This window comes from Oncorhynchus masou, chromosome 19, assembly GCF_036934945.1.
Source record: "Oncorhynchus masou masou isolate Uvic2021 chromosome 19, UVic_Omas_1.1, whole genome shotgun sequence".
Classification (NCBI taxonomy): domain Eukaryota; kingdom Metazoa; phylum Chordata; class Actinopteri; order Salmoniformes; family Salmonidae; genus Oncorhynchus; species Oncorhynchus masou.
In genome coordinates this window covers 32,761,214-32,789,050 of record NC_088230.1, presented here as the reverse complement: position 1 = coordinate 32,789,050, position 27,837 = coordinate 32,761,214, and the positions used below count along the sequence as shown (strand labels likewise).

Sequence of the window (27,837 nt, the reverse complement as noted above, 5' to 3'; positions counted from 1 at the left end):
GCCTGACGCGCAGATAGTGGACTCAATCCATGACCAAGGAACCCCCAACCGCAAAAACATATACTTTCTGTAAAATGTGAGGTTTCACGACTTAGTGTGATCATTTGAAAATGTAACTACTTATTTGAATGTAATTTCACGCGTTTGTCATTGTTTCGTTTTTTTTCCTGGAGATGGGGTGCGCAATATCAGGCTTGGTACCAAAACAAGTCGGGGACGTGATTGACGATGTCCCCATTGTGCAGCTAACTGACGAGCACAGGGAGATAATCAAAGAGACGTGGAAAGTCATCCAAGAGAACATCGCGAAAGTTGGCATTATTATGTTTGTTGGGTGAGTACATTTTAACTGTAGCCTACTGGCTAAATTGGTTTCCATAGGTTTTAAGAAATTGCACAAAATCGAATGTCAAACATTGATTCGATTAATTCAAGTCATGAAATCTAACTCAATTCTACTAGGTAATTGAACTGTTTGTCATGAACATGAGTGGACACAACAAATGTGTCACTTCACTGGTGATTGTATAGAACGTATAGTCTTGTCAAAATTAAATCAAGTATATGATCTTATACAATGGAAATACAACGCCCTCCACAAACGTTTGTGTTTTGGTAACATTTTCCAGGATAGAAGCCTATAACCTATATTTATATAGCCTATATAATTTTCAACCCTAGCCCTGTCTAATGAAATAAATGGATAGAGAAATAGTCTTACATGTCCACACAACCTTTAAATGAACACAAAACTATTGACAGTGGAACTCTGTTTAAGGTATCCTTCTTAAATTAAGCCATACAGAGTTGCCTACAATTCAAACGTTATCCTCCGGAAGAGGCAGAATATATATTACAGCAAATATATGGCTAATAACTCCAATGTACTGATAGAGGATAAACCAATTTTGTTGCAGAGAATGTGTAACGAAGGTAGCATCTTTATGAATGACATTGTAAACAACTACCGTAAAATTATGTCACACAAGCAATTAATCAAGGTGTGTGGAGAAGTAAGCCAATACAAAATTACAACCAACTCATCTCACCTCTGCCGCAAAAATGGAAGAGGCAATTCCTTACAAGAGAAATAAATTAACTAGTTTGTCTGCCACCAATAACACATTTTAAATAGCTTACAATGACCAATATTGCCTAAATCATAAAATGTATCATGTTCACTAACGTTAAAAGGTTTGACAACTAGGCCAAAAGTCTTAGAAAAAAGGGTTCCAAATAGAACAGATAGTCCCCATAGTAGAACCAAAAAGGGTTCCAAAATGGTTCTTCGGCCGTCCCCAGAGTAGAACCCGTTTTGGTTCCAGGTAGAACCATTTTCAGTTTCATGTAGAACCCTTTGTGGAAAGGGTTCTATATAGAACCCAAAATAGTTCTACCTGAAACCAAAAGTGTTTTTACCTGGAACCATAAAGGGTTATTCAAATTGTTCTCCTATGGTGACAGCCGAAGAACCCTTTTAGGTTCTAGATAGAATTTATTTTTCTTACAGTGTATGCCGCATAAAGAGATAGTTGGGAACAGATTTTTTTATGACCCAATAACAAGGCATGATTGGCATCGGGGTTATAAACTGATATGTAAGACAACAATTGATCCTTTCATTTCTTTTCAATTTGAACTAGAATATTAAATTCTTGCTACAATAAGAATGCTCAGTATATGGGGCATTGAACAGTCAGACCGGTGCAGACCGCCTCGAGGAAACAGAATGGCTTGGTTTTGGAGTCAGGTCCAGGAGTGGTTGTTATGTAAACACACACACACACACGATAATACGCACTATACCCACATGATAACATACACACTATACCCACATGATAACATACACACTATACCCACATGATAACATACACACTATACCCACATGATAACATACACACTATACCCACATGATAACATACACACTATACACACACGTAAACATGGATTTTGTGTTGTAGATATGTGGTAGTGAAGTATGGGCCTTAGGGCACACAGTGTAGTGTGTTGTGAATTCTGTAATGAATGTATTGTTATGTTGTTGTTTTATTATAACTGCCTTAATTTAGTCTTTTGTTAAATTGTATTGTATTGTTGTTGTTTTAATACAAATATATAATTACTCTACATTGCCAAAAGTAAGTGGACACCCCCTCAAATTAGTGGATTTGGCTATTTCAGCCACACCCATTGCTGACAGGAGTCTAAAATCGAGCACACAGTCATGCAATCTCCATAGACAAACATTGCCAGTAGAATGGCATAAACTGAAGAGCTCAGTTACTTTCAACGTGGCACTGTCATCGGATGCCATCTTTCCAACAAGTTAGTTCGTAAAATGTCTGCACTGCTAGAGCTGCCCCGGTCATCTGTAAGTGCTGTTATTGTTAAGTGAAATGTCTAGGAGCAACAACAGCTCAGCCGCGAAGTGGTAGGCTACACAAGCTCACAGAACGGGACCGCCGAATTCTGAAGCGCGTACAAATCTTCTGTCCTAGGTTGCAACACTTACTACCGAGTTCCAAATTGCCTCTGGAAACAACATCAGCACAAGAACTGTTCGTCGCGAGCTTCAGGAAATTGGTTTCCATGGCCGAGCAGCCGCACACAAGCCTAAGATCACCATGCTCAAAGCCAAGCATCGGCTGGAGTGGTGTAAAGCTTGCCACAATTGGACTCTGTAGCAGTGGAAATGTGTTCTCTGGAGTGATGAATCATGCATCACCATCTGGCAGTCCAAAGGATGAATCTGGGTTTGGCGGATGCCAGGAAAACGCTACCAGCCCCAATGCATAGTGCCAACTGGTAGAGGAGGAATAGTGGTCTGGGCCTGTTTTTCATGGTTCAGGCTCCTTAGTTGCAGTGAAGAAAAATCTAATCGTTACAGCATATAATGACATTCTAGACAATTCTGTGCTTCCACCTTTGTGTCAACAGTTTGGGGAAGGCCCTTTCCTGTTTCAGCATGACAATGCTCCTGTGCACAAAGTGAGGTTCATAAAGAAATTGTTTGTCGAGATCAGTGTGGAAAAACTTGACTAGGCTGCTCAACCCCACCTTTGGGATGAATTGAAACGGCGACTGCGAGCCAGGCCAAATCACCCAACATCAGTGCCCGACCTCACTAATACTCTTGTGGCTGAATGGAAGCAAGTCCCCACAGCAATGTTCCAACATCTAGTGGAAAGCCTTCCCAGAAGAGTGGAGGCTGTTATAGCAGCAAAGTGGGGACCAACTCCATATTAATGGCCATGATTTTGGAATGAGATGGTCAACGAGCAGGTGTCCACATACTTTTGGTCATGTAGTGTAGATAAACAAATATATATTTTAGCTGTCACTGAGGACATTTGAAAATAGAACTTGAAGGCAACATACAATTTCATTTTTACTATGCTCCACTGCCCAGCCCCTGTCAGAATTGACCATGGTTATTGACTTTTGGCCTGGGGTCAAGGTGATATTCAGATGGTGCTCGTGTCTTGTTGTCAAAAAAATCACTGTCTAACTGGTGGCATCCCATTGAATTATGGATTGAATGCCATGATGCATGGAAAACATTAATTGACCATGCTCAAAGAAGAACATGCTTATGTCTTACAGAAGGTGGGGTAAAATTCCATATAAATGTAGGTGTTAGCTTAATTTAAAACAAAATCAGATGTTATTTGTGACATGCACTGAATACAACAGCTGTAGATCTTACAGTGAAATGCTTAAAGCAAAACATTTTTTACGTGTCCTTTACTTCTCTACCAACACCTATGTTGACCCTATGTTAAAATACCTACAGTAGGTGCCTGTTTACAATAGCTCAGGGTATGCAAATATTATCTTCAGTTATGATGGAATAAATGCAAAAATATATTGTTTATTGTAGGAGCCAAGCATCAAAATACATTCTAATCAAATAATTGGTGTCTAACTTCTGAGTTTTCCTATAAAGCTACTCAGGGTAGACTGATGATCTAGGATCCATTAGAACCTTTTGATCATCATGTATTTTACCTTTATTTAACTAGGCAAGTCAGTTTAGAACAAATTCTTATTTTCAATGACGGCCTAGGAACAGTGGGTTAACTGCCTGTTCAGGGGCAGAACGACAGATTTGTACCTTGTCAGCTCGGGGATTTGAACTTGCAACCTTTCGGTTACTAGTCCAACACTCTAACCACTAGGCTACCTAATGAATAAGATCACATGGACAGCACCTGGTCCTGGATCAGCACTCCTTATCTGAGATACATTATGGTTTATAAAAGTTTAGCAAATCAAGTGCATTTTTTTGGTTTACTGGTTTGATATTTATACAGATAAATCCCCCTTCCTTTAATCAAAATTAAACAAGTACATTTAAAATCTATATACCTTCATGTTCACAAACAGAATATTGTCATTCATATTGTCCGTTTCAAAATATTTGATCGCAAAGTCCAACATCACAATGCAAATCTCGACTGTATTACACTGTCACGTTGTCAGTGGCAACCAACCTATCATTTAAAGCATGATCTCTGTCTTCATAATACAACCAATTTCAATCCTCAAACCGAAATCTACCTCCCTCCCTACTGAAGTACCACTAAAAATAGAACTAACCCACTCCCCCTCTTTAAAAAAACAATAACATTGATATGCAAATCTTCACTCCCTTTTCTCTACCTTTCAGCGTTTACCATAGGTCTGACTGTGTCCCAAATGGCACCCTATTATTTATAAAGAGCTCTGGACAAAAGTAGTGCACTATGTCTGGACGAGGGTGCCATTCAGGACATAGTCTGTCTGTTCCTAATGAGTCAATCAATGCAAAAAAGGGACAGGGAACGCAACCAATAAACTTCTTCTGAGGCCCATTTAAACCCCAAACACGAAGGCTGTGCTGATAAGGCTTTAACAGGCTATTTATCAGTTGTCCTCGCCATATCAGTTAGGCCTTTAATGGGCTCTGTCTGTGGACCGAGCTGTCAGCTGTGGCATGGGGCCTGCCACCACTGCCCGCTTTGGCACCAGTGTGATGTACCCATAGGTAAGTGTCATGCTATACATCACACAGCCATCCACACATTGGGGGTTGTGGTGTTTGTGTATACTGGATTCTGTAGAGGGGTACTGCAGAAGGTTGAGAATTGGACGTTTTATGAGGCGAGAGATTGCAGCCTGAAAGATTGGTTGGTTGGTGGGTTGCCGGCTAACAACACGCGCCAATAAAGATGGTCATTTCGGCTCCTGTCTTGAGATGTGGTACATTGGACAATATTATGAGTGAGAGGGCGAAGTGGAACAAAATGGCTTTGGCTTTTTTGAGAAATCCCATTTCTCAAACTTTGAAAAGTACTGATATCCATTGATGTCAGACAGTATAGGTGATGTATTGAAGATTCAAAATGACTTACCGTTCTAGTCTTAGATATAATAGGAATCAAATTTAGCAACTCAAAGTGAGACTCCCAGTGTGGTTTTAAGTCATCTTCACAGGGACACCAAAACAGGTGTGAAGGAAAAAAACACTGTTCATCCAGAGAATCTCAAGTGATTCAATAAATTGAAACTAGTTCAGTGGAGTTTGCCCTCTCTTCCTCTCTCTCTGTAGTGCTGTACGAAAACAAATGCAAAAACGGGTCACGTGACTTGTGACGTCGTTGGATGCAGACCTCGCTCTTCTTCGTTGCCAGTGAATTTATAACGGAACGTAGCAGTCATAAGAGAAACTCCTGAGCGGAGTTCCCACATCCGGTTTTCAGCTGAAAAATAGCTAAGTTTAAATTGCTGTAGCTCTGAAATCCGGAACGTTCTGGGTGGCAACTATCATTATTTTATGTAGCCGAATGCCGCAGTCGTGGAGATGGGTAATAACTGAGCATGGGCCCTCGGGGGAATCCCTGCTACGTAGAAATGGCACCTTCTTCCCTTATTCACAGATGTAACTCTATTCAGCGGAGATGTGAAGACAGCGTTACCCATTAGTTATACAAAGTAAATAACAACCTACAAACATGTCTGACAACCAAATACTCGCGAGTGATGAAGATGAAGAAAACTTTGGAGCCCCTCCAGTAGTTATCGTCGAACCGTATTTATTTGAGCCTGAGTTTTCAGACCAAGAATTGAGGCAAATTGAGGCAGCTCTAGGCTTTCAAAGCCGCAGCAGCAGCTGGACCACAGCCCCAACCCATCCCCAGGATCAACACAGAATGGTGGTGCAGCTGTGGCAGATGAATGTTTGTGCTGCAGAGAATTCGAATGCGTTACTACAATTCTTACAGAAATGGAGCAACATAGTGATGAGGAGCAGTTTGTTTGGTTTTACAAGCACAGGGGATTTTTCTGCCCACATAAACTCTGGTGTCCTGAAGAAGAAAAACTATCTGTATTCCATAAACTAATTAGAGATGCAACCCTGGGAAAAATGGACAGTTATCCAATGAGTAAATAGCTCAACTTTACTTTATTGAATGATCGTATACCATAAACCTCTATGAGCATTGCTGGGTTTATACTGAGTGGACAAAACATTAGGAACACCTTCCTAACATTCAGTTGCACCCCCTTTTGCCCTCAGAACAGCTTCAATTCATCAGGGCGTGGACTCTACAAGGTGTCCTTTGGGTGGAGGACCATTCTTGACATACACAGGAAACTGTTGAGTGTGAAAAACCCAGAAGCGTTGCAGTTCTTGACAGTCTCAAACCAGTGCGCCATTCAAAGGCACTTCAATCTTTTGTATTGCCCATTCACCCTCTGAATGGCACACATACAGTACACAATCTCACAGGAGGTTGCTGACAGGAGAACAGCTATTAATCATCACCGGAACAGAGCAAACGGAATGGCATCAAACACATGGAAACCACGGACCGTAATTTCTGGACTATTAAGAGCACCTGAATATAAGCCGCACCCACTGAATTTTTTAAAAATGTGTATTTTGTACATAAATAAGCCGCACATGTCTATAAGCCGCAGGTGCATACCGGTACATTGAAACAAATGAACTTTACACAGCCTTTAAACGAAACACGGCTTGTAACAAAAATAAATAGTTCGGGCCATCTGCTCTTCTTTTGTTGTCTTTTTTGCACTGAGTCAGTTCCTCACGCTGCTGTTTCCAACGTCTTATCATTGACTCATTAAGGTCAAGCTCCTGTGCAGCAGCTCTATTTCCTTTTCCAACAGCCAGATCGATTGCCTTCAACTTGAAAGCTGCATCATACGCATTTCTCCGTGTCTTTGCCATGATGAGGGTGACAAAATGACTACCGTAATCAGAATGATGGGAGGTTTGAGCGCGCTCGATTTATGTCACATTATGTGACGGTGCTCAGTTTATTGGCGGCATGAATCTTGTGAAAGCGGGAAAAATCCATAAATTAGCCGAGTCATTGTATAAACCGCGAGGTTCAAAGCCTGGGAATAAAGGTAGCGGCTTATAGTCCGGAAATTACAGTATTTAATGTATTTGAATCCATTCCACTGATTCCGCTCCAGTCATTACCACGAGCCCGTCCTCCCCAACTAAGGTGCCACCAACCTCCTGTGCAATCCATGTCTCAATCATCTCAAGGCTTAAAAAACATTATTTAACCTGTTCTTTAACCTGTTTAACCTGTCCTAATCTGCAATGTATGGTGACACGATATCTATTGTCTCTTCAACCCCCCTGTCATAAATGGATGAGGCACATACGCTAGCTTGTAGATCACTTGGGCCTATATGTCTACAAGAACACCTCTAACTTCAAGGATCAGGCTAAGCTTGCTTTGTCACTTTCTCTTCTCAAACACGCGCCTTTGTTTTGGCACTGCGCCAGATCCAGTCCGTGGAAATAAAAGTAGTAACAGCTGCGTCTTCACATCCATCACTTTTCTGTCCCCATCATTTCAGATGATCTCGTTCCTATGCATCGTCATTGAACTGCTTGCTACACACACACAGGCGATGTAAGGTTGGCTGCAGGACTATTTACATCATATTTACCACTTTGAAATGCAACTAACCATCTATCGTATGCATCTCTCCATATGTTTTATCGGAAAACAGTGAAATTTGGTACCCTATTTCCTGCAGCCAGGGACAGATACCAGCTCGCTCTTGCTGCCTTCTCTTTTCCCACTTTGCGTAACTAACTTTACCTGCGATATGCCTAACTCTTATCAACTTTCACACCAGCTCCTTCTCCCCACCCCCCAAAAGTAATATGTGAAGCCAATCCAAGATGGGTAACCAAAAGTAACATTGGCTATATGTGAAAGTCAAAGTTTCACTTAAGTCTTCCATTTGAATCAATGCATGACAAAGTGAAAACTGGATATGACACTTTCTCTCAAGCTGAAAAGTGAACAATTACAAAGTTGAGCTGTATTGTGTTAAGCTAAAAGTGGGCAAAAGAGAGGTGTTAGCCTGGATATCTGCCGTGGCCAGAGTTAACAGAGTTAACATATTGAGAACTTGCAAAGGGTTCGCAAAAATATAAAAAACAGGGGTTACTGGGTAATTGAGTTCCGACGTACACATCAGGGCCTGTGTGATGCTGATCAAACAGAAGTGATGTAACAAACTCTTTGACAGTGCTGCACACATAGAAAGAGGTCCTCAGAAATACCACAACGTAGATAGAGAGTGTATGAGGGGATCAGTTAGAGCAAGGCACTAAGCTTCATCACTCATTCATGACAAGCCAAGTTCCTCGTTACATTTATTGTCATTATATCACCAAAGACAAATGCCAACCTTAATGTAATCAACGGTTACGCTGCCTGACAAAAACTGCTGGCTGGGAAGAAAACATAAACAGAAGATCAATACACTTGAATAAATAGGTCAGTGGAAAAAGGTGTAAAATAGGAACTTGAAACAATCTGTTTTTACCTGATCTTCTGTCATCATCATGAGACCAACCTCTGGATGAGTCACCTAGGTTGCGTTCCAAATGGCGACCTATTACCAATAGGGACCAGAGCCACATTTGTCAAAAGTAGTACACTACGTAGGGAATAGAGTGCCATTTGTTATGCATCCATAGAATCTTGTAACCAAATAAATGTGACTCGTGCTTGGTGTGAAGGACGTGCTTGGTCTGAAGGACGTGCTTGAGTTCATTAGCAGAGGAAAGGTGGTGGTGGTAAGCCCACCATGGCCTTCACAGCTTCAGCCCTCACAGCGCAGCACAGCAGGGCTTCTCTATAATGAGAGAAGATTTACCCAAGGGCCTTTTCTTCAGCACAATCGGGCCTATTCTAGTTTAAGGAGAATGGAAAGATTGTGTCATGCCTGTGCCATTAAACCCCTACAACTCATCCAGAACGCCGCAGCCCGTCTGGTGTTCAACCTTCCCAAGTTCTCTCACGTCACCCCGCTCCTCCGCTCTCTCCACTGGCTTCCAGTTGAAGCTCGCATCCGCTACAAGACCATGGTGCTTGCCTACGGAGCTGTGAGGGGAACGGCACCGCAGTACCTCCAGGCTCTGATCAGGCCCTACACCCAAACAAGGGCACTGCGTTCATCCACCTCTGGCCTGCTCGTCTCCCTACCACTGAGGAAGTACAGTTCCCGCTCAGCCCAGTCAAAACTGTTCGCTTCTCTGGCCCCCCAATGGTGGAACAAACTCCCTCACGACGCCAGGACAGCGGAGTCAATCACCACCTTCCGGAGACACCTGAAACCCCACCTCTTTAAGGAATACCTAGGATAGGATAAAGCAATCCTTCTCACCCCCCCCTTAAATGATTTAGATGCACTATTGTAAAGTGGCTGTTCCACTGATGTCAGAAGGTGAATTCACCAATTTGTAAGTCGCTCTGGATAAGAGCGTCTGCTAAATGACTTAAATGTAAATGTAAATGTAGGGTCAAGTTCATGCTGAGCGATGTCATTCAGAAGCTCCAATAATAGTAAACTGCGAGGGCTTTTTTTTTAAAGAGGGTGTCATTTTGGCCCATTTGGTGTTTCAACCAACATTGTGTAGGATCACACTATTTGGAGCATTTCTTTGTTATTAAAACAAACGTGTTTAATATTATATGTAGAATATAAAGACCATGAATTTCCATAGACTGAGGGCCAGTCTTGAACCAGGCTACATTTGAATTTGAACTACACTAAAAAAGTGCAGTTTAATAATGAGGTTTGTGGTGGACGTTTCCTCCCAAAACCATCGACAAGTGTACCCAACCCCATAACCCAATTTAAATTGATGTGATTAATCAATGTTATGGGGGGCGGAGGATTACTTTGACACTCTTGTATGACTCGTCCCTGTGCCCAGAAACACTAAGGTAACCTGCCTAAATGACTACCGACCCGTCGCACTCACGTCTGTAGCCATTAAGTGCTTTGAAAGGCTGGTCATGGCTCACATCAACACCATTATCCCAGAAACCCTAGACCCACTCCAATTTCCCTCAGGGGTGCGTGCTCAGTCCCCTCCTGTACTCCTTGTTCACTGATGACTGTATGACCAGGCACGATTCCAACAACATCATCAAGTTTGTCGACAACACAACAGTGGTAGGCCTGATCACCGACAACGATGCGACAGCCCATAGGGAGGAGGACAACAATCTCTCCCTCAACGTGATCAAGACAAAGGAGATGATTGTGGACTGCAGAAAAAAGAGGGCCGAGCACACCCCCATTCTCATCGACAGGGCTGTAGTGGAGGAGGTTGAGAGCTTCATGTTCCTAGGTGTCCACATCACCAACAAACTATCATGGTCCCAACACACTAAGACAGTCGTGAAGAGGGCCTATTCCCCGTCAGGAGATTGAAAAGATTCGGCCTGGGTCCTCAGATCCTCAGGTTCTACAGCTGCACCATTGAGAGCATGGTTGCATCACTGCATGGAATGGCGACTGCACTGCCTCTGACCTCAAGGCACTACAGAGGGCAGTGCAAAAGGCCCAGTACATCACTGGGGCAAAGTTTCCTGCTATTCAGGACCTCTATACCAGGCGGTGTCATAGGAAGGTCCTAAAAATTGTCAGACTCCAGCCAAGCGGTATAGGAGCACCAAGTCTAGATCCAAGAGGCTTCTAAACAGCTTTTACCCCAAAGCCATAAGACTCCTGAACAGCTAATCAGAGGGCTACCCAGACCCCTCTTTTACGCTGCTGCTACTCTGTTTATTATCGATGCATAGTCACTTTAACTTTACGTAAATGTACATATTGCCTCGACTAACCGGTGCCCCTGCACATTGACTCTGTACTGGTACCCCATGTATATAGCCTCCACGTTGACTCTGTACCGGTACCCCCTGTATATAGCCTCCACATTGACTCTGTACCGGTACCCCCTGTATATAGCCTCCTCATTGACTCTGTACTGGGTCCTCCTGTATAAAGCCTCCACATTGACGCTGTACCGGTACCCCCTGTATATAGCCTCCACATTGACTCTGTACTGGTAAACCCTGTATATAGCCTCCACATTGACTCTGTACCGGTACCCCCTGTATATAGCCTCCTCATTGACTCTGTATCGGTACCCCCTGTATATAGCCTCCATATTGACTCTGTACCGGTACCCCCTGTATATAGCCTCCATATTGACTCTGTACCGGTACCCCCTGTATATAGTCTCCACATTGACTCTGTACCGGTACCCCCTGTATATAGCCTCCATATTGACTCTGTACCGGTACCCCATGTATATAGCCTCCACATTGACTCTGTACCGGTACCCCCTGTATATAGCCTCCATATTGACTCTGTACCGGTACCCCTGTATATAGCCTCCATATTGACTCTGTACCGGTACCCCCTGTATATAGCCTCCTCATTGACTCTGCACCGGTACCCCCTGTATATAGCCTCCACATTGACTCTGTACCGGTACCCCCTGTATATAGCCTCCACATTGACTCTGTACTGGTACCCCATGTATATAGCCTCCACATTGACTCTGTACCGGTCCCCATGTATATAGCCTCCACATTGACTCTGTACTGGTACCCCCTGTATATAGCCTCCATATTGACTCTGCACCGGTACCCCCTGTATATAGCCTCCACATTGACTCTGTACTGGTAAACCCTGTATATAGCCTCCACATTGACTCTGTACCGGTACCCCCTGTATATAGCCTCCTCATTGACTCTGTATCGGTACCCCCTGTATATAGCCTCCATATTGACTCTGTACCGGTACCCCCTGTATATAGCCTCCATATTGACTCTGTACCGGTACCCCCTGTATATAGTCTCCACATTGACTCTGTACCGGTACCCCCTGTATATAGCCTCCATATTGACTCTGTACCGGTACCCCATGTATATAGCCTCCACATTGACTCTGTACCGGTACCCCCTGTATATAGCCTCCATATTGACTCTGTACCGGTACCCCCTGTATATAGCCTCCATATTGACTCTGTACCGGTACCCCCTGTATATAGCCTCCTCATTGACTCTGCACCGGTACCCCCTGTATATAGCCTCCACATTGACTCTGTACCGGTACCCCCTGTATATAGCCTCCACATTGACTCTGTACTGGTACCCCATGTATATAGCCTCCACATTGACTCTGTACCGGTCCCCATGTATATAGCCTCCACATTGACTCTGTACTGGTACCCCCTGTATATAGCCTCCATATTGACTCTGCACCGGTACCCCCTGTATATAGCCTCCACATTGACTCTGTACCGGTACCCCCTGTATATAGTCTCCACATTGACTCTGTACCGGTGCCCCCTGTATATAGCCTCCACATTGACTCTGTACTGGTACCCCCTGTATATAGCCTCCACATTGACTCTGTACTGGTACCCCCTGTATATAGCCTCGCTATTGTTACTTTACTGCTGCTGTTTAATTATTTGTCACTTTTATTTGACATTTTTTACTTAACACATTTTTCTTAAAACTCCTTAAAGAATTGTTGGTTAATTAAGGGCTTGTAAGTAAGCATTTGTCACTAGCCTTTAAGGCAGAGTTGCAAAGAAAAAGCCATATCTCAGACTGGCCAATAAAAATAAAAGATTACAATGGGCAAAAGAACACAGACACTGGACTGAGGAACTCTGCCAAGAAGGCTAGCATCCCGGGGTTACCTCTACTGTTGACGCAGAGACTGGTGTTTTGTGGGTACTATTTAATGAAGCTGCCAGTTGAAAACTAGACACTCTAATGTACTTGTCTTCTTGCTCAGTTGTGCACCGGGGCCTCCCACTCCTCTTTCTATTCTGGTTAGAGCCAGTTTGCGATGTTCTGTGAAGGGAGTAGTACACAGTGTTGTACGAGATCTTCAGTTTCTTGACAACTTCTCGCATAGAATAGCCTTAATTTCTCAGAACAAGAATAGGCTAATGAGTTTTAGAAGAAAGTTCTTTGTTTCTGGAGATTTTGAGCCTGTAATCAAACCAACAAATGCTGATGCTCCAGATGCTCAACTGGTCTAAAGAAGGCCAGTTTTATTGCTTCTTTAATCAGAACAACAGTTTTCAGCTGTGAACACATAATTGCAAAAGGGTTTACTATTGATTAATTAGCCTTTTAAAATTTGAAACACAGGAGTGATGGTTGCTGATAATGGGCCTCTGTACGCCTATGTAAATATTCCATTAAAAGAATCACCCCTTTCCAGCTACAATAGTCATTGTTACAGAACTATATATATATATATACACACACACACACACACACACACACACACAGTATATTTTTATTATTCACTATTATTAACCACTTGATAAAACACAAATTAACCCCATACAACATAGATTAGTCCCATGATAAAACATAGATTAGTCCCATGATAAAACATAGATTAGTCCCATGATAAAACATAGATTAGCCCCATGATAAAACATAGATTAGCCCCATGATAAAACATAAATTAACCCCATGCTAAAACATAAATGAACCCCATGCTAAAACATAGATTAACCACATAAAACATAGATTAACCCCATGCTAAAACATAGATTAACCCCATGCTAACATAGATTAACCCCATGCTAAAACAGATTAACCCCATAAAACATAGATTAACCCCATGCTAAAACAGATTAACCCCATAAAACATAGATTAACCCCATAAAACACAGATTAACCCCATGCTAAAACAGATTAACCCCATAAACATAGATTAACCCCATGCTAAAACAGATTAACCCCATAAAACATAGATTAACCCCATGCTAAAACAGATTAACCCCATAAAACATAGATTAACCCCATAAAACACAGATTAACCCCATGCTAAAACAGATTAACCCCATAAAACAGATTAACCCCATAAAACATAGATTAACCCCATGCTAAAACAGATTAACCCCATAAAACATAGATTAACCCCATGCTAAAACAGATTAACCCCATAAAACATAGATTAACCCCATAAAACACAGATTAACCCCATGCTAAAACAGATTAACCCCATAAAACAGATTAACCCCATAAAACATAGATTAACCCCATAAAAAATGATTAACCCCATGCTAAAAGAGATTAAACCAACGATAAAACATAGATTGGACATCGCTTCCAAAGCGCAGTTGTGCATTTGAAACCCATAAAGAACCAAATCTGTATTTTCTCCACTGTGTTTTAATAGCCTACAGAGCAATGTTTGTGAATCTATTAAATCGCGACCTCGAGTGTGCTCACAAGTAGTGCCCGTTGTCATGGTAACAGGTTGTTTGAGACCCATCCAGAATGCAAAGACGTTTTCTTCCTGTTTCGAGACGTGGAAGACCTGGAGAGGCTGCGGAACAACAAGGAGCTACAAACTCACGGCCTACGGTCAGTGACACCCTTCGCCTCCTTCCTCAACCTCCTCCTTTCTCCCTCCTGCCATTCTACCTCCTCCTCTCACCCTCTCATCATCACCCACTTGTCAGCTCCCAGATAAGCTCTGAGCACATACAGAGACGCCAGTGTAGAAGCTGTGAGGACGGTGGGCCCCTTATTTCTTATTGTCTTGGTACATTGACAACACAGCCAACTAGATTCAGAGATGGGGTGAGTTGCACCAAGAGATTTTTTTTTTTTGTAGAGTAAATTAATAAAGTTGGGTCTAGGAAGCACAGCTGTTTGTTTGTTTATTGTGTATTGGGATCCCCATTAGCTTTTGCAGAGGCAGCAGCTATTCCTTCTGGGGTCCACATACAACACAAAACATGACAAGCAACAATCACTGATAGACAAGCACAGTAACACACATTTATAATACAACGATGTACGAACAAAAAATTATATGTGCGTGTTTGTTTGTTTCCTCAAATTGTATTTCTTGTTTCGTGCAATACTTCATAAACCCGGGCAGAACAATTGGAATATCAATCCCCACCGCTCCCCCCTCTGAGATTTTCACTGTACTGTGTAATTACAGTACACCTGCAACCCTGTACATGTGACTATTAAACTTTTAATCTAAATCTAATTTAATATGCCTGTTCTTCAGGCGAACGTGAGTGGACTGATATCACTTATCTTGTACCTGCTGCAGCCCTGGCAAAAAGGAGACATTTAACCCAGTGTCTGTTGTCTACGTTCCCTCACAGCGACCCACAACACACCTCGCCTTCTAAAGCTCATGGCGCTGACCTCACACGAGGCATTAAATGGTTGCCAATGCCAACGCTGGAGCTAATTAAGCCGCAGTGAGGGTTGTGGCTATTAATTCAGGAACAGGGTGCCTCGGAATGTGACTGAACTAGAGGTCGACCGATTAATCGGAATGGCCGATTAATTAGGGCCGATTTCAAGTTTTCATAACAAACGGTAATCAGCGTTTTTGGACACCGATTACATTGTACTCCACGAGGAGACTGCTTGGCAGGCTAACTACCTGTTATCCGAGTGCAGCAAGGAGCCACGGTAAGGTGCTAGCTAGCATTAAACGTATCTTATAAAAAACAATCAATCTTAACATAATCACTAGTTAACTACACATGGTTGATGATGTTACTAGTTTATCTAGCTTGTCCTGCATTGCATATAATCGATGTGGTGCCTGTTAATTCATCATTGAATCAAATCAAATCAAATGTATTTATATAGCCCTTGCACATCAGCTGATATCACAAAGTGCTGTACAGAAACCCAGCCTAAAACCCCAAACAGCAAGCAATGCAGGTGTAGAAGCACGGTGGCTAGGAAAAACTCCCTAGAAAGGCCAAAACCTAGGAAGAAACCTAGAGAGGAACCAGGCTATGTGGGGTGGTCAGTCCTCTTCTGGCTGTGGTGGGTGGAGAATTATAACAGAACATGGCCAAGATGTTCAAATGTTCATAAATGACCAGCATGGTCAAATAATAATAATCACAGGCAGAACAATTGAAACTGGACCAGCAGCATGGCCAGGTGGACTGGGGACAGCAAGGAGTCATCATGTCAGGTAGTCCTGAGGCATGGTCCTCAGGAACCATAGCCTACTTCGCCAAATGGGTGATTTAACAAGCACATTTGTGAAAAAAGCACTGTCGTTGCACCAATGTGTACGTAACCATAAACATCAACGCCTTTCTTAAAATCAATACACAAGTATATATTTTTAAGCCTGCATATTTAGTTAATATTGCCTGCCAACATGAATTTCTTTTAACTAGGAAAATTGTGTCATTTCTCTTGCGTTCTGTGCAACAGAGTCAGGGTATATGCTGCAGTTTGGGCCGCCTGGCTCGTTGCGAACTGTGTGAAGACTACTTATTCCTAACAGCCAACTTCGCCAAATGGGGGGATGATTTAACAAAAGCGCATTTGCGAAAAAAGCACAATCATTTTACGAATGTACCTAACCATATACATCAATGCCTTTCTTAAAATCAATACACAGAAGTATATTTTATTAAACCTGCATATTGAGTTAAAATAAATCCAGGTTAGCAGGCAATATTAAACTGGGGAAATTGTGCCACTTCTCTTGCGTTCATTGCATGCAGAGTCAGGGTAAATGCAACAGTTTGGGCCGCCTGGCTCGTTGCGAACTAATTTGCCAGAATTTTACGTAATTATGACATAACATTGAAGGTTGTGCAATGTAACAGGAATATTTAGACTTATGGATGTCACCCGTTAGATAAAATACGGAACGGTTCCGTATTTCACCGAAAGGGGCATGTAACTAGCTACAGTCAAGTATTTATCTTACAACCTAGACATGTGTACTGTGTATTTACCTATTTAGTTGTAACTGCTGGAGAGCATGGTGCACCTAACCTGACCAGCATCATCATGCGGTACACTTGGTGCCTTCAGGAACACAAACACACGAGTGTCTGCGCTAGTCAATCAGTTGCTAATGCCATAAAACTAACCAGATGTCTCATTCTCCCTTCCATAAATGTCCCTTTAGCTAACAACACAGAAGCTTGCTACTTTGCATTGACCGATGTCACGGTTCGACTGTGTTAGTGTCTGCCTTTCTACATCTGATCCTGTCTACCTCTGACAATGGCGTTTTGTTCCATGTCTTGAAGGATAATGCACTTCATTGAGAAAAGCGTGGCCAGACTTAATCAGATGGAACGACTGGACCAACTGATCCTAGATCTGGGCAAAAGCCACTATCGTTACAACTCCCCTCCGAAGTACTACATGGTAGGTGTTCAGTCTGTCCTACTCTGTAGATTTTATGGCTAATGTAATCTTGTCCACGTGATCTTGTTCCTTTATGACCTTAAAGGCAAAACTAATCCTAGATCAGCACTCAAAATATTCCAGGACTAGAAAATGCGGTTCCAGTACTACCTTTGCTTAGCAACAGAACGTGGACTTTCACAGAACTATCATCACCACAGGACTAGGGATGTGTGGAGATTTTCTTGCAATCCATCCAGCTTTAATCTTCTCTGTTTAGATAATAACTGCATGATAACGTAATGGAAAATCTGGCTTGCTATTTTGCTGGATGTTGGATCATCAGATAATTCTGAGTCTATTGCTCTCTGTTTATCAAACATTTATGACCTTCCAGGGCCCTAATTATGTCCTCTGGGTCTATTCCAGTACGTGGGGGCAGAGTTTATTCGAGCCGTCCAGCCAATCCTGAAGGACAACTGGACCTCAGAAGTGGAGGAGGCTTGGAAGGTAAACAGTTGATGGGAACATTCCCATCCTAGCTAACAGCCATGGTGTGACGATGACCATGAGCCGCCCGTCTGTTCCTTTATCTATGTGGAGAAGCTATTTAACGGTTAAAACACTACTTTATGAGGCCTTAAAAGGTCCATCTGCGATTGGGACATGCAGTTTTGGACTTTTAAATTAAATACAGTTTATTTAGCCATTGATTCTTGAAAAAATATAACATATTCATGCCTCAGAGGCTTAGTTCAACTGTCGTACCCCATCAGAACCCAAAATATAAGCTTGCTTTACTCAATTTGTAAACAATGTAATTGTTTAAAATGGGTTTAAACCATAGAGATCCTATTAAATGACATGTATTTAAGTGTTTAAAACTATAAATTTTGATTGCATGGATCGTCTGTCCTTGTATACATAGCTCATTTCTTCTGCTCTATCTCTCAGCCGTTTACCCAGCAAAGTAGCAGGGTGTCGGCTTTGTTGTTGTTTGAGTGCCAGATTGCCCTTTTAAAAATATGAAATATTGCACAATTATTTTCTAACTATTTATACTGGATTGTGGGTAATTCAGTAGCGTTGCAACAATGGTTATTGACATGTGCGTAGTTGTAGAATATAGTGGTAAATATACCCTCCCCAGTTCGACCTGTTTGGTTTCTAGTGAATACACCAGTATCGGGGCGGCAGGGTAGCCTAGTGGTTAGAGCGTTGGACTAGTAACCGGAAGGTTGCAAGTTCAAATCCCCGAGCTGACAAGGTACAAATCTGTCGTTCTGCGCCTGAACAGGTTGATTGCTGAATACATATGCCATTCGCCCACTGTCCTACAGTGTTAAGTATATACTCTGAAGAGCTGTGGTGCTTGTTGAAAGTGCAATTGTATCATTTAATGCTGCAATGTGTAACTTTTTGGGCAACTCGACCAAATTCACATAGAATGTGAGTTATATGCCATTCTCATTGAAAGAACGTCTAAGAAGTGGTATGTGTTCTATGTGTTCTATTTCTATGCTTCCCAGTCTTGCATTTTGTTTTTGCATCTTTTACTTTCAATTTTGTACACCAGCTTCAAACAGCTGAAAATACAATATTTTTGGGTTATTGAAAAGAACGGTTTAGATGGTTCAATGATTCTTTACACCATTTTTGTTTTGTTACATAAACTGAAAATAGGGGACTTTAAGAAGTATTGCTACCAGGAAATGGTGGTTTCCGCATATTGTACTTTCAAATAGCACAGGAAAGACATACAGTATGACAGTGACCTCTAGTGGATTGACTACATAAATTGTAGGCAATGTGAATTGTGAATGAGGGTTTAATATTTTCCTGAAAATCTAGACATTTTCCTTCACGAGAAAATTGCAAGAAATTACCAGGCATCCCAGTATTCCTGTTCAAACCGGAAGTGCTATTTAATATAATACCAGCAGAAAAAATCAGGCATGATTATACGGGGCTCCCAAGCGGCACAGTGGTCTAAGGCACTGCATTTCAGTGCTAGTGGTGTCACTACATTCCCTGGTTCGATTCTAGGCTGTATCACAACCTGCTGTGATTGCAAGTCCCATAGGGCGGCGCACAATTGGCCCAGCGTCGTCCGGGTTAGGGTTTGGCTGGGGTAGGCTGTTATCGTAAATAAGAATTAGTTCTTAACTGACTTGCCTAGTTAAATAACAAAATATCACTGTAAATGGATAAATATACACATTAATGTAATGGTTTCTTGTTGAAATTGTTGTAAGTTCTCTCCATCTCACCACACTATTTCGTTCATGTAGCCTACTTTAATGTATGGCCTATATGTATGTATGGCCACTGTTGGCCAACTGGTGAAATATTATGAGGTTATTACAGTTAAGTGAACATTTGATTAGTTTTAGCCTACATTTGACTGAAAGATCTCGGACACCTTGCTCTTATTCTCTCCCCTTGCACCTGGCTATCGGGGGAATTAGGGAAGGTTGTGTTTTTACTTTATGATAACCAGCTTATTGTGGTGACCTTGTCAAAGGGAACATCTGATTCTGCGCTAATCAAACAAGGCGGCAGAGTAGCCTAGTGTTTAGAGCGTTAGACTAGTAACCGAAAGGTTGCAAGATCAAATCCCTGAGCTGACAAGGTACAAATATGTTGTTCTGCCCCTGAACAAGGCAGTTAACCCACTGTTCCTTGGCCGTCATTGAAAATAGGAATTAGTTCTTAACTGACTTGCCTGGTTAAATAAAGGTAAAATAAAAAACACGTGAGCTAATAGTAGCAGCGATTCAGCACCGTGGACTGGGTTGATCAATTGCCCTTGAATCTAAACCCGCCGTGCACTCGCTTTTGTTAGTGTAACATCATGAAACAATGTTAAATATATTTGGTTTGGAGATTTGAACATAGCCGTGGGATGTAGGGGTGCTGAGGGTGCTGCCAAACCCCCTGAATAATTACAATAAAAAATAAATAAATGTTCTCACAAAAGCAGTGCACTGTTCCTGTATTAGCGGACCGATCTAGCCGTCTGTAGCGCAAGCTAAACAAATTATCTGCTGAATCCCCCTCTCTCCATTTACCTCACTATATTGGGGGCGTAGGCCTGCATGTCAGAACAATCCTACACTTCCTCGAACCACCGGAACATGTTATTGTGGCTTGTAGATTTTGCATTCTGCCTTGGTGGCATTTCTTTTAGTGAAGCTTTGCCATACAGCAGAAGTGTAAAGGAATGAGCGTTGATGATTAGCAGATCAGAGACGGCTGTAGTAGAGAAGCCAAATTTAAACATGACATATAATTTAACAGCTTCATTTCACGTCACACTGTTCATAGAAATAATTCATTATAATTTACCGGTTTCTCTCAATTACTTATCTCAGGAAACAGGTTTCTCCGTAGCCCGGTTCCCGTTATTAAACCCTGATGTGAATATGGTTGTAGGCCCACAGTTATCTACTCCGTAGCCCGGTTCCCATTATTAAACCCTGATGTGAATATGGTTGTAGGCCCACAGTTATCTACTCCGTAGCCCGGTTCCCGTTATTAAACCCTGATGTGAATATGGTTGTAGGCCCACAGTTATCTACTCCGTAGCCCGGTTCCCGTTATTAAACCCTGATGTGAATATGGTTGTAGGCCCACAGTTATCTACTTTAGCTATCTCCTTTTCTCCATATCCATTTACCAACCGCAACTCACTATGAGAACAATGTTTCACCACTCATAGGCATACAATGTCACCTTTGTAAGCTATTTACCAGATGTAACACACTAATAGCGTAAATGTACACCACTGTGGTCTGTCTACACGCTTACATGCGACTTCTGCTGTAAGAATACAAAGATCGCATTGAAAAGACAGGTTTAGATGCACAAAAGTCGCTTTGTGGTCTGTTTGTGTTCAGATCAAGCTGACCACTTCAGGAGGTGGTCAGGGATGCATTGTGTGTGAATTTATTATTTGACCTTGCTGGTCATATATGAACATTTTGAACATCTTGAAGATCAATCTGGCTTTATTGGCCATGTACTCTTATCTCCAGAAGAGGACTGGTCACCCCTCCCTCAGAGCCTGGTTCGTCTCTAGGTTTCTTCCTAGGTTCCTGCCTTTCTATGGACTTTTTCCTAGCCACCGTGCTTCTACATCTGCATTGCTTGCTTGCAGTGGGCAGCGTCATCAGCACTCCTCGCACAAGTCTCCTAAAAACTTGTTTTTTGGGACTGAACAGCACATTTTCATTATAACATTGAAGGAAATATGTTCCTAGCGTTGTTTGCTGGCCTCATAAAAATGTTTTTTTGATTGGCTAGAGTAAGGCTAAACCGTTTGCAATCTCTTTAGCGTTCGTTGAAAGCTTGCTGGCTAGCTACAGAGGTTAGCTTTGCTAGTTAGCTACAGTAGTTAGCTACTGCCATAAGTTGTTGTTGTGTTACTATCATATTTGGCCTATTCCACCATTTGTAGAATGCATACTGACATTTGAATATAGAGCGGGGGAAAAGAATCCTGAGACACTGTGGACCCGGTAGACGCATCTAAATGTCGGTGTAGATGCATGATGCGTTCGGAATACCATTATCAGAACTCTATGATCAGAACTCTATGATCAGAACTCTATGATCAGAACTCTATGATGAGAACTCTATGATCAGAATACTATGATCAGAACTCTATGATCAGAACTCTATGATCAGAACTCTAGGATGAGAACTCTATGATCAGAATACTATGATCAGAACTCTATGATCAGAACTCTATGATCAGAATACTATGATCAGAATACTATGATCAGAATACCATGATGAGAACTCTATGATCAGAATACTATGATCAGAATACTATGATCAGAATACTATGATCAGAACTCTATGATGAGAACTCTATGATCAGAATACTATGATCAGAATACCATGATGAGAACTCTATGATCAGAATACTATGATCAGAATTCCATGATGAGAACTCTATGATCAGAACTCTATGATCAGAATACTATGATCAGAATACTATGATCAGAATTCCATGATGAGAACTCTATGATCAGAACTCTATGATCAGAATACTATGATCAGAATACTATGATCAGAATACCATGATGAGAACTCCATGATCAGAATACTATGATCAGAATACCATGATGAGAACTCTATGATCAGAACTCTATGATCAGAATACTAAAGCTGTATGAACTGTCAAGTCTAGACACAGCCTTGGATCAGGAAAGGTCGTATCACAAAACACCTGGGCCTGAATAGCTTTAGGCTAGGGAATGATGGATGAAATTATACAAGATAGGCATCTTCAGACATAGACCATGCATCCACATGATGCTTCTGGAATTTCAATTAGCACTTGAGACTGAATCTTGTACTATACTTGCTCTTGTCTCAACCAATGAAATAGAGACAAAAAGTCACCATTTAGTAATACAATTACACTGAACAAAAATCTAAACTCAACAGGTAAAGTGTTGGTCCCATGTTTCATGAGCTGAAATAAAATATCCCAGAAATGTTACATACGCACAAAAAGCTTATTTCTCTCAAATGTTGTTCACAAATTTGCTTACATCCCTGTTAGTGAGCATTTCTCCTTTGCAAAGATAATCCATCCACCTGACAGGTATGACATATCAAGAAGCTGATTAAGCAGCATGGTCATTACACAGGTGCACCTTGTGCTGGGAACAATAAAGGGATATTTTAAAATGTGCAGTTGGCATTCTGACTGCAGGAATATCCACCAGAGCTGTTCCCAGAGAATTATAATGTTAATTTCTCTACCATAAGCCACGGCATTTTAGAGAATTTGACAGTACGTCCAACCGGCCTCAAAACTGCTGACCAAGTGTAACCATGCCAGCCGAGGACCTCCACATCCAGGATCGTCTGAGAGCAGCCACTCGGACAGCTGATGAAACTGTGGGTTTGCACAACTGAAGAATTTCTGCACAAACTGTCAGAAACTGTCTCAGGGAAGCTCATCTGTCAGCTCATCATCCTCACCAGGGTCTTGACCTGACTACAGTTCGGTGTCGTAACTGACTTCAATGGGAAAATTCTCACCTTCGATGACCACTGGCACACTGGAGAAGTGTGCTCTTCACGGATGAATCCCGGTTTCAACTGTACCGGGCAGATGGCAGACAGCGTGTATGGCATCGTGTGGGTGAGCGGTTTGCTGATGTCAACGTTGTGAACAGAGTGCCCCATGGTGGTGGTGGGATTATGGTATGGGCAGGCATATGCTACGGACAACGAACACAATTGCATTTTATCGATGGCAATTTCAGATACCACAATGAGATCCTGAGGCCCATTTTCGTGCCATTCATCCAATGCCATCACCTCATGTTTCAGCATGATATTGCACGGCCTCATGTTGCAAGGCTCTGTACACAATTCCTGGGAGGTGAAAATGGTCCAGTTCTTCCATGGCCTGCATACTCACCAGACATGTCACCCATTGAGCATGTTTGGGATGCTCTGGATCGACGTAGACAACAGTGTGTCTAGCAACTTTACATATCCATTGAAGAGGAGTGGGACAACACTCCACAATCAACAGCCTGATCAACTCAATGCGAAGGAGATGTGTCACGCTGCATGTAGCAAATGGTGGTCACACCAAATACTGACTGGTTTTCTGATCCAAGCCCCTACCTTTTTTAAAGATACTGTATCTGTGACCAACAGATGCACATCTGTATTCCCAGTCACGTGAAATCCATAGATGAGAGCCTAATGAATTTATTTCAATTGGCTGATTTCCTTCTATGTAAAATCTTTGAAATTGTTGGATGTTGTGTTCAGTGTATACTGTAATATCTTGAATAGGCTGAGCCCAGGCTTTTATCTCCAGGATGTTTAAGGCCCTTGCATTTTTTTCATAGTTGCAGGCCTTTGTCAGCTTGGCATTTAGCTATAAGGGCACATTTGTAATCCAGCAGAGTTGTGCTGAAAACATGTTGCCAGTATGATGTTTTATTTTTCTGTGTTGTTAAAGGCTTTCTAAGCTTTTTTGTCTCCATTAACAAGAGCACCAGGAACATCCAGGGGAAAAACTGAAAGCCCTGAGCATATTCAATGTTGTGCTGTGTTAATGGGACAACAGAGAGATGTTCAGTTTTTGACTCAAATTCATTCGGACATCTGAAAAGGACTGCCATGTATACTGTATACCAGTGGTTCCCAACCTTTTTCGGTTACTGTGCCACCAACTGAATTTTGCTCTGTCCAGAGTACACCTGAAGTAACCCCTCATGTGCATTTTATCAGTAAGCCTATGGTCTCATGAGTCGTCTCGTGTACCCCCTGTGGATAGCCCAAGTACCCCCAGGGTCCTAGTACCCCTAGTTGGGAACCACTGCTGTATTTACCCTATAATAGAGCAGTAGATGTCTATTCCATGTCTTATGTGTTGACCTTCATGTTGTCCCACAGACATTGTTCCTGTACATCACCAGTATCATGAAGCAAGGCTATGTGGAAGAGGAGAAGAACCAGAGGAACACCATGGCCAACACCAGGAGAGAGAGACCAGAGAAGAGGCTCAATGTCATCTAGGAGCAGCCTACTCTCCAGTCAACTTGTACAGTGAATTCGGGAAGTATTCACATCCCTGGCCTTTTTCCACATTGTGTTTCGTTACAGCCTTATTCTACAATGGATGAAATAAATAAAAACACATCAATCTGCAAACAATAACCCATAAGGACAAGGCAGAAACCGGTTTAGAACTTTGAAAATGTATTTAATAAAACAGAAATACCTTTACATAAGTATTCAGACCCTTTGCTACGAGACTCGAAATTGAGCTCAGGTGCATCCTGTTTCCATTGATCATCCTTGAGATGCTTCTACAAATTGAAGTCCACCTGTGGTACATTCAATTGATTGGACATGATTTGGAAAGACACACACCTGTCTATATAAGTTCCCACAGTTGACAGTGCATGTCAGAGCAAAAACCAAGCCATGAGGTCGAAGGAATTGTCCGTTGAGCTCCGAGACAGGACTGTCCTTAGGCACAGATCTGGGGAAGGGTACCAAAAAAGCTTTAAAGGTCCCCAAGAACACAGTGGCCTCCATCATTCTTTAATGGAAGAAGTTTGGAACCACCAGGATTCTTTGTAGAGATGACTGCCCGGCCAAACTGAGCAATCGGGGGAGAAGGGCCTTAGTCTGGGAGGTGACCAAGAAACCTGATGGTCACTCTGACAGAGCTCCAGAGTTCCTCTGTGGAGATGGGAGAACCTTCCAGAAGGACAACCATCTCTGCAGCACCTTAAAGGCACCTTAAAGCAAGCTTCTCTGGTCTGATGAAACCAAGCATGTCTGGAGGAAACCTGGCAACATCCCTACGGTGAAGCATGATAGTGACAGCATCGTGCTGTGGTTATTTTTTCAGCGGTAGAGACTGGATGACTAGCCAGGATCGAGGGAAAGATGAACGGAGCAAAGTACAGAGAGATCCTTGATGAAAACCTGCTCCAGAGCGCTCAGGACCTCAAGACTGGGGCGAAGGTTCGCCTTCCAACAGGACAACAACCCTAAGCACACACAAGTCTCTGATTGTCCTTGAGTGGTTCAGCCAGAGCCCGGACTTGAACCCAATCGAACATCTGTGGAGACACGTGAAAATAGCTGTGCAGCAACGTTCCCCATCCAACCTGACAGAGCTTGAGAGGATCTGCAGAGAGGAATGGGAGAAACTCCCCAAATACAGCTGTGCAAGCTTGTAGTGTCATAACCAAGAACAAGGGTGTAATTGCTGCCAAAGGTGCTTCAACAAAGTACTGAGTAAAGGGTCTGAATACTTATGTAAATGTGTTTTTTTTATATATTTTTTTATAAATTTGCAAAACATTCTATGGGCTATTGTGTGTAGATTGATGAGGGTGGAAAAAACGATTGAATCCATTTTAAAACAAAGCTGTAAAGTAACAAAAAGTCAAGGGGTCTGAATACTTTCCGAATGCACTGTATATGGATTCATTAAGACTCAAGTAAAGCATAGGCCAACGCTACCAGGGTCGTATTCATTAGGGCATCCAACAGAAAATGTTTTGAAATGTTTCGCAATGAAAAATTAAAATGAGTGTTTCCTATTGGACAAGTCCCAGGAAATCCCTGCATATTTCAGTCCGTTTTCTTCCATTTTCTGCCTAATGAATATTACCCAGATGTCTGCTAGATGGTGCGTTCAAGACAACTGGGAATGAATAAAAAACAAGCTCAGACTGGGAAAATTTGTGACGTCAGTGATCTTCAGGTTGGAGAAGTCAGAGCTCTATGATGATAATTCCGATTGGATGCCTTGGGTGTCTGAGAGATTATAGCCTCTAATTATTTAACCATGAATGTGCACTTTTCAAAATATATCTCCAGTCAACGTTGTTGCTAGCACGTGCACCAAAATATAGAGTACCCTCTGGGTTAACTTGGTTTGAGTTTACGAAAACAGATTTAATACGACTACGAGTGTCATCCCAGATGAGGAATTAGACACTATTTCGGAGCACGTGTAATGTTTGCCAAAGTACAAAGTAATTACACACGCACTCTACACACACACACACACATGGATTTTGTATTGTAGATATGTGATAGTAGAGTAGTGGCATGAGGGCACCCACTTAATGTGTTGTGAAAAGTGTTATGAAATGTAAATGTCATGTAATATTTGTAATTGTATAGAACTGCCTTAATGTTGCTGCACCCCAGGAAGAGAATGGGATCCTTAATCAATACAAATCACTAGTTGTTACACAGGAGTTAGCTAGTTAAAATGAAGTGTATCTTGAGGAGTAATCACTTGTAATTAATGTGTACGTATACAGTACATTAGCCGTTCTGACAACCTTGCCATCATTTTTTACCTTTCTGGAAGTGCCATCCAAGTCAGACAAACACACTAGTGCACCATAGAGTACATTATTTTCTTTAGAACTATAGAGGAGGAGAAGTAAAAGTAGAAAACTACTTAAGTAGTGCCTAAAGATTTGTGTAATTTCAGCCAGTAGTTTTGAAAGTGCTCAGGAGCCAAAAAGTGGTTCCCGTTATTTGTGCCCTACGTCATCAAATTGTGCCCTACGTCATCAATGTCGTATATGTTACGTCCTGCAAAAAATAAATAATAATAATTGTGTTTGTGCAATGAGTATAAGTCATAAATCCAATTTGTGCTATACTGTATGTTATACATTTGTTGTGCTTAAGATCCTGTAGTGCATTTTTATGTCCCCGGTACTTTAGTTTACACCACTGCCGATAGCATCCAAACACCATGTTGCAGCCTGCATAAACATGATATGCGTTA

The 27,837-nt window shown here is 42.0% G+C and overlaps 1 protein-coding gene across 1 annotated transcript; it reads left to right on the top strand.

Moving 5' to 3' along the window:
- LOC135506190 (neuroglobin-like) lies at positions 1 to 27,837 on the top strand. The gene is made up of 5 exons (XM_064925680.1): positions 1 to 334; positions 14,637 to 14,744; positions 17,423 to 17,543; positions 17,952 to 18,032; positions 24,960 to 27,837. The coding sequence occupies exons 1-5, from the start codon at positions 174 to 176 to the stop codon at positions 25,080 to 25,082; spliced, it is 594 nt and encodes a 197-aa protein (XP_064781752.1). The 5' UTR covers positions 1 to 173; the 3' UTR covers positions 25,083 to 27,837.

Bases quoted from the DNA above. Each gene is read 5' to 3' on its own strand.
- LOC135506190 (XM_064925680.1), top strand. From the start codon at position 174: ATGGGGTGCGCAATATCAGGCTTGGTACCAAAACAAGTCGGGGACGTG. The intron at 335-14,636 runs GTGAGTACATTT...TCATGGTAACAG, and splicing joins GGCATTATTATGTTTGTTGG to GTTGTTTGAGACCCATCCAG. The intron at 18,033-24,959 runs GTAAACAGTTGA...GTTGTCCCACAG, and splicing joins AAGTGGAGGAGGCTTGGAAG to ACATTGTTCCTGTACATCAC.